The 12598-nt window shown below is 47.5% G+C and overlaps 2 protein-coding genes across 2 annotated transcripts; one reads left to right on the top strand and one right to left on the bottom strand.

Annotated features, from left to right (window-relative positions):
- The first annotated feature begins 325 nt into the window (after positions 1-325).
- On the top strand, positions 326-8334 carry LOC124697652 (probable glutamate carboxypeptidase PLA3). Its single transcript, XM_047230207.1, has 10 exons — positions 326-1267; positions 3279-3521; positions 4478-4630; positions 4910-4978; positions 5961-6048; positions 6514-6597; positions 6857-6945; positions 7078-7191; positions 7753-7887; positions 8014-8334. The coding sequence occupies exons 1-10, from the start codon at positions 326-328 to the stop codon at positions 8236-8238; spliced, it is 2142 nt and encodes a 713-aa protein (XP_047086163.1). The 3' UTR covers positions 8239-8334.
- Positions 8335-9799: 1465 nt separating this feature from the next.
- On the bottom strand, positions 9800-10591 carry LOC124697649 (indole-3-acetaldehyde oxidase-like). Its single transcript, XM_047230205.1, has 3 exons — positions 10546-10591; positions 10352-10416; positions 9800-10264 (listed from the first exon to the last, which is right to left on the bottom strand). Exons 1-3 carry the CDS (start codon positions 10589-10591, stop codon positions 9881-9883), a joined length of 495 nt encoding a protein of 164 aa, XP_047086161.1. The 3' UTR covers positions 9800-9880.
- Between the last annotated feature and the right edge of the window lie 2007 nt (positions 10592-12598).

Below are 12598 nucleotides of genomic sequence, written 5' to 3'. Positions count from 1 at the left end.
CGGAAACGGCGCGGCGGCGCTTCACCCGCTCCGAGTGGAAACCGCCGGGCCCAGCTCGTAAAGCAGGCGTTCATGCTGTGGGCGTACTTATCGGAATCCAACCCGGCCACCGCGTAGCTACTACAAGCAGTACCGGCAATGGTACTACGTGAACCTACGGTGAACAGTCTACTTACATACGGCACCTACTTGTAACAGTTCATCCCGTGGGCGTTAATAAAGCTGCGCATCAGTGCGTCCGCACGGTGGCATTCCCACAGTCCCCACACTCCCACCACCCGCCCCCGCCGCCGACGCCGACGCGTGGCCGCCGTCTCCGGCCCAAATGCGGCACTTCTCGCTGCTGCCACCGGGCGCCGCCGTCCGCGTCCTCCTTCCCTTCGGCCTCCTGCTCCTAGTCTCACTCCTCGTCCTCCGCGGCCGCCCCGTACAACACCGCCTCACCGTGACCAACATCCCCAACTCCGTCCCGGACCCCGCCGCGCTCTTCCTCTCGCTCTCCCCGGGCGCCAACGCCACCATCGCCGCCGACCTCCGCGCGCTCACCGCGGGGCCGCACCTCGCGGGGACCCCACCCGCCGCGACCGTCACCTCCCACGTCCTCGCCCGCCTCCGCGCCGCCGGGCTCCACACCGTCACCCGCGACTACACCCCGCTCCTCTCCTACCGCGCGGACGCCTCCCTCGCGCTCCTCACCCCGGACCGCGCCCTCCTGGCGCACCTCTCCGTCGACGAACCAGCAGACCCGCATCGGCGCCTCGCGCGGCCCTACCACGCCTACTCCCCCTCCGGGGCCGCCGTGGCCGAGGCGGTCTTCGTGAACCTCGGCCGCGACGAGGACTTCCGCGCGCTCGACCGGCTCGGGGTCGCCGTCCGCGGCCGCGTCGCCGTGGCCGTCCGCGGGGGCGGGTACCGCGGCGGGGTGGTGGCGCGCGCCGCGGCCCGGGGCGCCGCCGCCGTGCTCATCGCCGGCCGCGCGGACGGCGGCGTCGAGCGCGGCACCGTCATCCTCGGCGGCCCCGGCGACCCGCTCACGCCCGGCTGGGCCGCCACGGACGGGGCCCAGCGCCTAGGGTTCGACGACGAGATCGTAAAGCGGCGGTTCCCGTCGATCCCGTCTATGCCGGTGTCGGCCGACACGGCCTCCGCCATCGTACGGACCCTCGGCGGGCCGCCCTTGCCGCCGGAGTGGCGCGCCGCTCTCAACCTCGGGGACCACGTCGGCGGCGTCGGGCCAGGCCCCACGCTCCTCAACTTCACCTACCAGGTATACAGACTCCTTTGGTATTTTGCTGTCCCCATACAAATAGAGACAAGAAACAACGACAATTACGCCCCAAAACAGGAAATGCCGTGGTCCGGACTGCTCATCCTTTGACCCGCCTGGATTTGGGGGCTTCTATGATTCTCCTCATCTGACGCTTGCTTAATTTGGTGTGTTGTCTGCCAATGGCATGTGTTATCCTCTACACTCTTCTGATCTACCAAAGTTACGCAGCCAAATACAGGAATAGTAGTTAGCTAATGTCGTTTTCAGCTTCACTATTTTGGTTCCAGCATCTCTTCATCTTATCGCCTTTTCCCATAGCTAGACTGTGTCAACAGATAGCGGCTCTGTGTTTGGTGTTTAGCACTCCCAGGTGGTTTTTGCTGTCTCACGGCCTTATCACCTTTTCCACAGCAAGACTGCGTCAACAAATTAGCGGCTCTGTTTGGTGTTTACTGCCCCCAGATAGTTTCTGCTGCCTGTACACACTTTGGTTGGCTTACTGAAGACTACTGTTATGGATACAGAGTGAAAGGGACGTCCAGGATTACTTCTTCCTGCACCTCCTCACTTTCTTTTTGCAATGCAATCATTTTCTAGCTCTTGGTGCATCATATAAGGCGGGGGTGTCGATTACTTGATGTTTTTCCATGTTTACCCACATCTGTCACACATCTCTGCACTCCTTGCATGATTTGATACTCACCAACTATTTCCATTGTACATAGGATTAGCATGACATAACATTTGGACTCCCAGTTTTGGAAGTGCTAAATGCTTCATCGGGTGACTTTATGCTGTAGACCGTTTTATCATTATTTGGCTGGGCCAGGATAGTGTTGGACAAACAAAAGACATGATAATTGTCTGGCATTCAAGATGCATCTTCTCTTCTTTTGCGTTTTATATGCCTAGGAGAAAAGGTGCGTGGAGTTGTGTGTCTGGCGGATCTGCTGGGATCCGGTTGGTTTTTGTGTTTGCTGGTGTGGTTTCAGGTCAGTCTCTTCCGATCTACGGTTGTCATCATAGGCGACGGTGTCTCCTCTGGTGCGCTGGTTCTTTGGGGCCTTAGCACGGCGACGTCTCGTCAGTCTACTACAACAAGCTCTACTACGACAAGCTTTGCCTGGCTCCGGTGATGGAGGGGCGAGGACGGCGGCGCGCCTTCGGCTCGCGCTAGTGTCTGTAGTCGTCGCTAGGTGGTCCAATGACCTATTTGTAATTTTTATTACTTTTGGGTCTTTTTGTACTGCTGTTGATGATTATTAATAGATCGGTGGAATTTTGAATTTTCGCAAAAAAAAAAACATGGTATCACAACCTAGGTCTTGAGTTCGAGTGTTGTTGCCCCCTCGGTGTCCTTGTATACGCACGTACATGCCTCTTGAGCCTGCCTCTGACTATTGGTTGCGTTGGCTAGTGCATGAAGCTTAACAAAATGAACGTCGAGGATTCTTTCTTCCTACACCTCCTCACTTTCATTTTGCATTTTCTAGGTCTTGCTGCATCATATAAGGCGGGGGTGTTGATTAGTTGATGTTTTTCATTGTTTACCCACATCTGTCACATCTTTGCACTCCTGCATGATTTCATAGTCACTAACTATTTGCATTGTGCATAGGGTTAGCATAACATAACATTTGGACACCCAGTTTTGGAAGTGCTACATGCTTCTTCGGGTGACTTTATGCTGTAGACCGTTTTATCACCCAGTTTTGGAAGTGCTAAATGCTTCTTCGGATGACTTTATGCTGTAGACTGTTTTATCATTATTTTGCTGGACCAGGAAAGTGTTGGACAAACAAAAGACATGATAATTGTCTGTCATTCATGATGCATCTTCTGTTCTTTTGCATTTTATATGCCTGGGAGAAAAAGTTGTGTATTACAGTTTATCACTGTTGCATCTTCTATCAAAGTCGAAGTATCTGTACCTTATTACAATAGTCAAGATCATGGTGGTTTTAACTTTTAAAAATAGTGAAACTGTCTTCTTGTTTCTTTGTTGAAGGAGGACAGGAAGATGGCTACCATAAAGGATATTTTTTCTATCATCAAAGGATATGAAGAACCTGATCGTTACGTGATCCTTGGTAACCACCGAGATGCGTGGACTTATGGAGCAGTTGATCCTAACAGTGGGACAGCTGCACTTCTAAATGTTGCTCGCCGGCTTGGTATAATGCTGCAATCAGGTTGGACACCTCGGAGGACCATCATTATTTGTAGCTGGGACGCAGAAGAGTTTGGAATGGTAAGTTGACAGGTCCATGTAACCATCGGACGTGTGTACTAATGCCAGGGGGCATGTGCCCCCCTCCCCCACCCCCAAAAATAAATTGAAACTACACATGTAAGAAATGCATGTGTTTATTTTGCAAAAAAAAAGTGATTATGTAGTGTGCAATGTCACCTACCTAGAGTAGTGCAATGGAATTGGCAATGTAAAGTATGTAACTGAGTTCTGTAGCTTGTAACATGACCTAGAAAATGCTTGTGTTTAACAGGTATCTTTTTTATTGACAATGTAAGAAAATGCATGTGTTTATTTTGCAAAAAAAAAACATGTAATTTGGCAAGGGCGTGCAGTGTCACCTACCTAGAGTTTGGAATGGTAAGTTTATACCAATGGAAGAACTAAAGATACCTGTTAAAAAAGAGGTATGTAAGTATGTAACCATTGGACGAATGTGCTGCAAGATGAATAGGCAAACTGGTTGCAGTTGGCACAATTGTTTTGACTGAGCAAGTGCATGCTCTTTTTGGCAAAATATCAGAAACAGGCAGACAATAAGTTTTATTAATTATTGATGTTTTATGATTTGCATAGCATTTTCTTGATTTGATCAAATAGCAAAATCATAATAGCATGAAGTCTGTATGTGCTATCTAGATGTTAGGCTGTTCAGTATCCAGTTGTTCAAGAATTCGGCCGAATCACCGATTAAATGGCCAGTTAATCGCTGCTCGGGGGGTCACTGATTAGCCGATAAATGCCGATTACCCCATTAATCAGCCGATTAACTGGTGAATTTGCCGATTAATCGCTATTCAGTTGCCGAGCGAGCCGTTACCAGTTAACGAATTCCTGAACAACCCGAGTAAAAGATTATTTTACTTGCTTTCCTACTCATTCATGCCAAACCTTCAGACTCATTTAATTTTTGCTACATATTGCCTTTTCTATATTTTGAAGGTTCTTTTTTCCAGATCGGGTCAACTGAATGGGTCGAAGAGAACCTTGGAGATCTCCATTCCAAGGCTGTAGCTTACTTGAATGTTGATTGTGCTGTGCAAGGCATGGGGCTCTTCGCAGGTTCTACTCCCCAGTTGGACAAACTCTTGGTTGAAGTTACAAGACAGGTAGAAGCAATTTGTTTTGTTCTTACATTTTTCTCTGGGCTGGGGATTTAGTCTTGCTAAAACTTAAATGCAATTTCACTTTTATTTAACGATACCAATCCCTTGGCACATGGTTCTGTTAGAAGAACCTTTATTAGTACCTGACCTGTTTCTTGCGTATGGTTGAAACTAGTTAAGCGTACTAATTGCAAGAATCGTTACCGCATCATAGTCAGTGAGATATCAAAGAAATGGAATGAATACATGAGGTTTATTCTAGTTTGAACCTGCTATTTCCAGGTAAAGGATCCAGATGTTGAAGGAAAGACAGTTCATGATACATGGATTGCAATGAATGGCGGTATCAGTGTAAGAATTAGATTTGTTTAATTTCCTTCTGTATACGGTGTAGTAGCTGGACTGCAATTCAACGTGGTAACTTGTCTCTAGTTGCTCTAAACTGTTCATAAATTAGAAGTAAAATAATAGTTTCACAGCAGAGCCATGTAGAGGTCACAGTTTAAGAATTAGATTTGTTTAATTTCCTTCTGTATCGGTGTAGTAGCTGGACTGCAATTCAACGTGGTTACTTGTCTCTAGTTGCTCTAAACTGTTCATAAATTAGAAGTAAAATAATAGTTTCACAGCAGAGCCATGTAGAGGTCACAGTTTGTCCTTTGCATGCAAGATAAACGTGAATTTGAATTATCCACGTGGGAATCACATCTCATTTGTGGTCTCATAATTTTCTTACTAATACAATGGACTATCATGTATGATGATGTTAGTAGGAACAGGCATAGCATGCTATCATTGCGTCTAATTGCCGCAAATGCCGTAGGTGTTTATAGGTCGGTCATAGTAGGTACGCACACTCCTCCCCAAATTTGGCTACTACAGTTTATTTAGGTCAGATCAACTTTTTATTCAAGTCGGCAGTCAGGACAACAGCCGTACCAGAGGAATGTGAAAGCAGCCACTTGCCATTTTAAATTATGTGTATTTCTAATATGAAATCTCTTCGATCTTTATGGGTTTTTACTAAAATAGGTGGATATATTGTGTAAGTGGAACACAGTAGCAATACAGAGCCCAAACCAAGAAAATAAGACGTTCATATATTGTATTCACAATCATCTAATATATTGTTTGTAAGTTTTTGTGTAATGCGGAAAGGTTTCCCTTCATTTTTTGTTTCAAGAGCGCCTCTTTCCTAATATAATCTGTAATCTCACATGTGTGCATTGACCAAACACTGAAACCCGCACATACTAATTGTACTGGAGATGATCTTGGCCGGTGCCTTGTGTTCTGTTTTAGATTTATTTCTGAAGATGATCTCAGTTTGCAGATAGAAAGACTTGCCAGAACTGATTCTGATTTTGCCCCATTTCTACATCATGCTGGAATTCCCTGTGTCGACTTGTACTATGGAAAAGGTATTTGAGCTTTAACCCAATGGTTGCTTGGAGTTGCTAGTTGATATTTGATTCAAAGTCGCGACTTGTAATCTTCTGATATATACTCTTAACTTTGGCATATATTTGGTTTGAGAAAGAACTGTATATTTTCAAGTATAAGTTACCATATTTTCGTTTTCTTCTAATGTCAGATATTGTAGAATTTTGTGTCTCAGATATACCAATATGAATTTCTTTCATATAAATATCGATTTTAGGATCTTTACTGCTACTAATGTTTGAAGTATTTTGGCTGGTTTATAGAATGCATTTTTGGAGTTATGCATGCCAATCATTTTTTGTTATTTTCATATTTTTTGTGCTCAACCTTAACTTAGGCGGATACAATTTTGTTTCTTGCTCTACCTTTACTTACCACGTTCTTACTAAATCTGCGAATATATGATGTAAACAACATCACTAATAAGGGTACTACTGACACAGAATTTCCTGGCTACCATACTGCACTTGACTCTTATGTCTGGATGGAAAATCATGGCGATCCATTGTTTCTGCGTCATTTGGCTAGTAAGTAGCAACATGATCAATCGAAATGATTTTTTTAGTGCTACAATAACAAGTTTGTTTGTCAAGAGTAAGAATGCTCATGGACTGTGGCCTACTGAATCGAACATATCATTGTGGTTGATTTTAACTGGTGCTTGAGAAATGATGTGTGCAAGCATGTATTACACTCCCTCCGTCCCAAAATAAGTTCAGCAAGTTATTTTGGTATGGAGGGAGTATTACTCATCAGACCACTCATTTAGTTTTTGCACTTCATCAGTTACCGAAATTTGGGGACTACTAGTGCTGCGCTTGGCAGACGATCTTGTGTTACCTTTTGATTATCAGACATATGCCTCACAGTTGCAGGTACACCAACTATTCTTACAAAATTCACATTTATCGTTGTTGGGCTTTGCTTTCTCCGTCATGCATAACTATTATAGCAACATAGTCTGGATATAGGATTTTTATGTACACTTTGAATTCGTAACATTACAGGAGCATCTAAATGTGTTTGCCGCTATGTTGAACAATAGCCAGCCAGTCAATTTCATAAATGGATTAATTAAGGATCTTTCCGGTGCAGCCATGGATGTTCAGAAGGAGGCAAAGGTTTGTTCAAGCTACTTGTTTCTTTGTCCATTGTAGTTCTTTTTTTGTATACCAGACTCCGCGTTAGAATACTTGGTTCCTTTTTTTTCGTTTGGACATTGTAATCATGTGCTGTTGTTTCCTTGTGCTCCAAGAATATGCATTTCTGTAAACAAGTGCTTAAGCAGATCCACATATTTTTCCTCAATTCAATGGACTATTAGACCTTAATGGCCATGAATCATGTTGCTTGTTCACTGGGTTTAGTGTCGATGCTTTTCCAGAGTAGTACGTCCGCCAAGCCATGAAGGCCTGTCCGCCTCGTCACTTCATTCTCTAATCATCTAATGAAACAATCATTAGTCTTTACCTAATTTGCACCACAAACCTAATCCCGCGAGCTGTCCATCATGTTCGCCGGACTGTCCACTTGCATGCCTAGTAGTAGAGTCTAGCATAATTTCATTCAACACTACCAGATTAGGGTTAATGGAATGGTTTGGCGAGCTGAACTTGGCATCTGAAATTTTGTCGCCTAATCTACTATTAGTTGTTTACGTCATTTGTCTTCTGTGGATCCAGGAGCTAAACCAACTAGATATGCATGATGGATACGGTCTTATGAGGAGGCGGCTGTTGAATGACCGCCTTTTACTTGCCGAAAGAAGCTTCCTTCAAGCGGAAGGACTTCAAGGAAGAGCATGGTATAAGCACCTGGTGAGCAACCCTTGGCCAACTACTTTTCAATAACAGTGTCAAAAATCGCAATTCTTTCGTTGTTACCAATGAAACTCTATACTCTACGAGCATGCTTTGCAATGATTTTCCTGGGTGTATTCACAGTTGTACTCGCCTCCGGAGGACTATGAGAGTGAACTCTCGTTCTTTCCTGGGATTGCTGACGCCATCTCTCGGTCGGGGAACCACAGCGCGAAACAACGGCAGGCGGCCATGCGGCTGGAAATGTGGAGAGTCTCCATGGCAATCCAGAGGGCTGCGAGTGTGCTCAGAGGCGAATTTAGCTCTCACGATAAACCACTAAGCTTTACTGTTTCCTTGGATCCATGAAATTTGTGCATAAATAAAATTGCTACTACATGTTCTCGTAGAAATGGAAGCATGTGCAATGACAAAGAAAAACTAATGGCATCTCGACGCCCGTTTCTAGTTACGTCCCCAAACGGCGACACGTACAAGAAAATATTATTTTTCATTCAAATTTTATTATATTTTATAAAGTTAAATGAAAAATGACTAAATTGAAACTAAACCTAGCTTAATCGTCGGCTGGGCCATGAGACGGCCAAGCCTTGTCGTGGTGGCTGTCGCTCGCTTTGCCAGCTGTTGGATCTGGAGGTGCATCAACACCCGTTGGAGTTACCCGAGCATCTCTGCGACGCTGACCCCTCAGTGTCGACCTCCACTTGCGGGAGGCCTTGTTTTGGGCCACTTGCATTACGTCACGCTCGTCGTCCTTGGCGATGCACACCTCGCCCTTTGTGAGGAGGTGATGGAGAGCCACTCCCCCCACCAAGGAAGTGGGTGGCGACGTGCGGCCGTGGCATTGTTTGCCCGTGAGTGGGCGCGACAGCCATAGCCACCTCAAAGTTGGATTACCTTCCGCCGCCCAAAGAAGGAACACGAGCTCCCGACAAAGAAGGGACGATAGCTCGGGGCTCACGCTCGCCCTTGAAGCGTTGCCTAACGACCTGAGTGCGACGACGATGCCGTTGTTCGTCAGCCTTGAGTGGTCGGGGCACGAGACGGGCAACGTAGACCTCGGTGACGACAACTGCAAGGCAGGTACCAACGATGGCATAGAATGAGGCGGCGAAGGCACAAGTGCCACCCTGAGCATCGTCAAAGATGACGAGGGCTGGTTCTGCTGCTTGCGCCGTGATGACTAGTTTGGTTTAGTTAATTTTTTGTTGAATTTCATTCTAGTTTTTAAAATATAAGAAAATATGTATGCACGTTAAGTTCTGATTTGAAATTTTCTTTTAAATCTATTAAAGATGTGGCTGGAAGAGTTGTCCTCCTACACTTGATCCGGCGCTGTTAACAAACATCGTATGGGGTGCGCGAATGAAGATGCTCTTATGCAGGCTATAACTTAGTGCAAACATTCATTCTTCGACTCTTTTATTTGTTTTTGTGAAAAGTACTCTCTGTCCCATTTTCCCCAAAAGTGTCTCAACTAGGCGCGAATGAAATTGAGACATTTTTGATGGCTGGAGGAAGTACAACACTATAGTCAATTACAAGCAATAATGATATGTTATGGAAAACGAAGTCTACAACTACAAGTAAGATGAAAGGATATGTTCATAAAGGCATCCAAACACAGTCTTAACGTTTTCGTTTGTCTATTCTGCGCAATACCATTCTATTCCATTCTATTCTTGGACATCTCTAATAGTCGCGCTAAATTTTGGCGCTCTAAAAGCACTTTGCAGCGCGCTCTATTCGTGTCGCCTAAATGGATTGGGACTTAGCTTGATGATCTAATGGTTTATTTTTGGAGATGCATCAAAATACATGGTGGGTTCATATAATAATATTATTATGTGATATACGTACTAACTCTTTTCCAAACGTCGATAATTTTATTACGTCTCTCTTTTATACACAGCATGACACAAGCACACCGGCCATTGTCCCAAACCCTGGCTCGTCTACACAACTGACAAACAGGCTGTTTGAAACAGCATCACGCCTTGGCGGCGGAGAGGCTGTGTAGGTGGCTCTCGACGACGTCGAGGCCGCAGAGCTCCTTGACGTGGGCCATGGTGGCGGGCACGTCCATCTGGAACGTGAGCGGCGAGTCGGCGGAGAACTCGGTCCTGGCCGCCCTGATGGCCTCCCGCATGGCGCAGTGCACGGACGCGGCCAGCAGCAGCGGCGGCTCGCCGGAGGCCTTGGAGGAGAGCACCCGGTTGCGGTGGCGCGCGCTGTTGACGAGCTCCACGTTGAGCTGCTTGGGGATGGTGTCCACCGTGGGGATGGTGCCGTCGTTGATCACCATCCCGTCCGCGTTCGTCGCGTACTCCTCGTTCGTGAAGAAGCCCACGCCTTGCACGAACGACCCCTCCACCTGAGAGAGTGTTCGACAGACAAAAAATCAGTTAAGATCAGATCACGCGACAAACAATCTCGATTGGTGGGCGGCGCGCGAGCTCACCTGGCCGAGGTCCACCGCCGGGTTCAGGCTCTGCCCGCAGTCGTACAGCAGGTGGCTCCTCAGTACTATTCAGCAGCGAAGCAAGGAACGCACGCGCGCAGCAGTACTAATTGCGCGCGCACGTAACTCGCCGCGCATTGGGTCGGTCGCATGCTGCCGCCAGCCTCATTGCGCCGTTCAGCATTTCCTTTTACCTCTCTCTTCAAGCCAACCGGACCGGACCGGACCGATCAAATCCATCTCCAAAACGCACGCGCAGCTTTTCCTTTATTGATCCACCATCATTGGAACTCGTACCGGTGAATCCAAAACGCGGGGAGAGTGCGTGCGGAGGCAGCTGCCGGCGATTTACACAAAAATAACCCAAAAGTGGAAGAAAAGCACAGACTAACCCTCCGGCGAAACTATTTCACCAATCTAACCCTTTTGTGTGGCGCCCCTCCCACGGGCGCCACACATGCCCATGTGGCTCCCTCCTTCCGGCGCCACACACCCAGCCGACGTGGCCCCTCGCCGCCGAGCCGGTGCGCCCGTCCGACGTGGCAGCATGTGTGGCGCCCCTCCCAACGGCGCCACACATGCCAACTTATATCATGTTTTCGGTCGAAAACATCCAGGGGCTCCGGAACGTCTGGGACTTAGCCATTTTGCGAGGCTCGATATGTGGCGCCGATGCCACGGGCGCCACACTAGCATGTGTGGCGCCGATGCCACGGGCGCCACACATCCACTTAAGTGTGGCGCCCGCGCCCGCGCCCAGCCCGACCCTCTCTTTCTTCTTCCTCTTCTCTCTCGCTTCTCCCCCAACCGCCGCCGCCGCCCGCCTCCCTTCGGCCCCCCACCAAATCGACCAAGGAATCGTCGATCCGGCCGGCCAAGTCCTTCCTCCTCCATTCCTCAAGGTATTCCCCTTCGATTCCCTCACATTCATCCACTAATTTCATAGATCTTGCTAGATTTGCACATGAACCCTAGACATGGAAACTAGATTTGAAATGGCTATGTATGTGTTGAATGTGTATGTGTAGGAACCCTAGATATGTAGGAACCCTAGATATGTAGGAACCCTAGATGTGTTGAATGAAATTTTACATGTATGTGTTGAAATTTTAGCAAATGCATTCTATTGTCTTACATATGTCTATTATGGGCCTAGGAATGGTATGTCTTACGAAATTCATATGTGTGATGTATTTGGATATGAACTCTCATGTATGTGTGATGTATATGTGATTCGAAAGTTAGATATATTCTCATGTATTTTTGATGGAATAACTCATATTTGTTAGGAATGTATGTGTGATGGCTTATTTGGATATATTCTCATGTATGTGTTGCTCATATTTGGTATGAATGGCTCATAATATGTTGTATGTGTTGCTCATACATGTAGGATGGTGTGGCTTCCGGATGAAGAGTACGACAGGGACCACCGGGCTGTTCATATGACGGAGAGGGAACGGATCTTCACCCTTTGAAGATTCGTTACCATGGCACACCGGATATACCTTATGACGAGAGGTACACGGAGTTCATCCGGCCTACCGGTCTTATGCCGTTCATATCCCTTGTAAGCCGTGGGGGCCACACATGAACCCCTCGGCACTCACCGCCCTTGTCGACCGGTGGAGGCCGGAGACTCACACCTTCCACTTGAGGGCCGGCGAGATGGCCCCTACTCTCCAGTGATGTTTCCATGATCCTTGGACTACCTATTCGGGGCGAGCCACTTTGTATGAACACAGCTTCCGATGGGTGGCGCGGACAGATGGAGGACCTTATTGGCAGGGCTCCTCCGCCGCCGTAAAATCCAAAGGAGAGAGTTCCCGCCGGCGCGTCTTTCACTTGGATCAGAACTAACTTTGCAGAATGCCCCATAGAGGCCGACGAGGACACTCGGAGGACGTACGCCCGCGTGTACTTATGGTACATGATTTCCGGGACTCTCTTTCCCGACAAGTGGGGGTAAGCTGGCCCATTGGTGTTGGCTGAAGGCGCTTACGGTGTTGGACGCCCGGTGGAGTTGGGGAACGAGCGGCACTTGCCTACCTCTACCGGCAGGTGATGATTTGTTCTATGTACTATTTTCCTATAGTAGTGCGCTACACAAAGTAGTAACCAAATATATTATGTACGCAGTTGGACGAAGCTTGTCGCAGGACTGGGAGCAAGACTTGTCGCAGGACTGGGGAGCAAGACCGGGAGCGGCGGTATTGGTGGATGCATGCTCCTACTTTCCGTATGGAG

Source organism: Lolium rigidum, chromosome 3 (genome assembly GCF_022539505.1).
Source record: "Lolium rigidum isolate FL_2022 chromosome 3, APGP_CSIRO_Lrig_0.1, whole genome shotgun sequence".
NCBI lineage: Eukaryota > Viridiplantae > Streptophyta > Magnoliopsida > Poales > Poaceae > Lolium > Lolium rigidum.
The sequence above is the reverse complement of the archived record's forward strand: the minus strand, read 5'-3'. Positions and strand labels throughout refer to the sequence as shown.

Bases quoted from the DNA above. Each gene is read 5' to 3' on its own strand.
- LOC124697652 (XM_047230207.1), top strand. From the start codon at position 326: ATGCGGCACTTCTCGCTGCTGCCACCGGGCGCCGCCGTCCGCGTCCTC. The intron at 3,522-4,477 runs GTAAGTTGACAG...TCTTTTTTCCAG, and splicing joins ACGCAGAAGAGTTTGGAATG to ATCGGGTCAACTGAATGGGT. The intron at 6,946-7,077 runs GTACACCAACTA...GTAACATTACAG, and splicing joins CATATGCCTCACAGTTGCAG to GAGCATCTAAATGTGTTTGC.
- LOC124697649 (XM_047230205.1), bottom strand. From the start codon at position 10,591: ATGGATTTGATCGGTCCGGTCCGGTCCGGTTGGCTTGAAGAGAGAG. The intron at 10,417-10,545 runs GTAAAAGGAAAT...GCTGCTGAATAG, and splicing joins CGGTTGGCTTGAAGAGAGAG to TACTGAGGAGCCACCTGCTG. The intron at 10,265-10,351 runs GTGAGCTCGCGC...ACACTCTCTCAG, and splicing joins CGGCGGTGGACCTCGGCCAG to GTGGAGGGGTCGTTCGTGCA.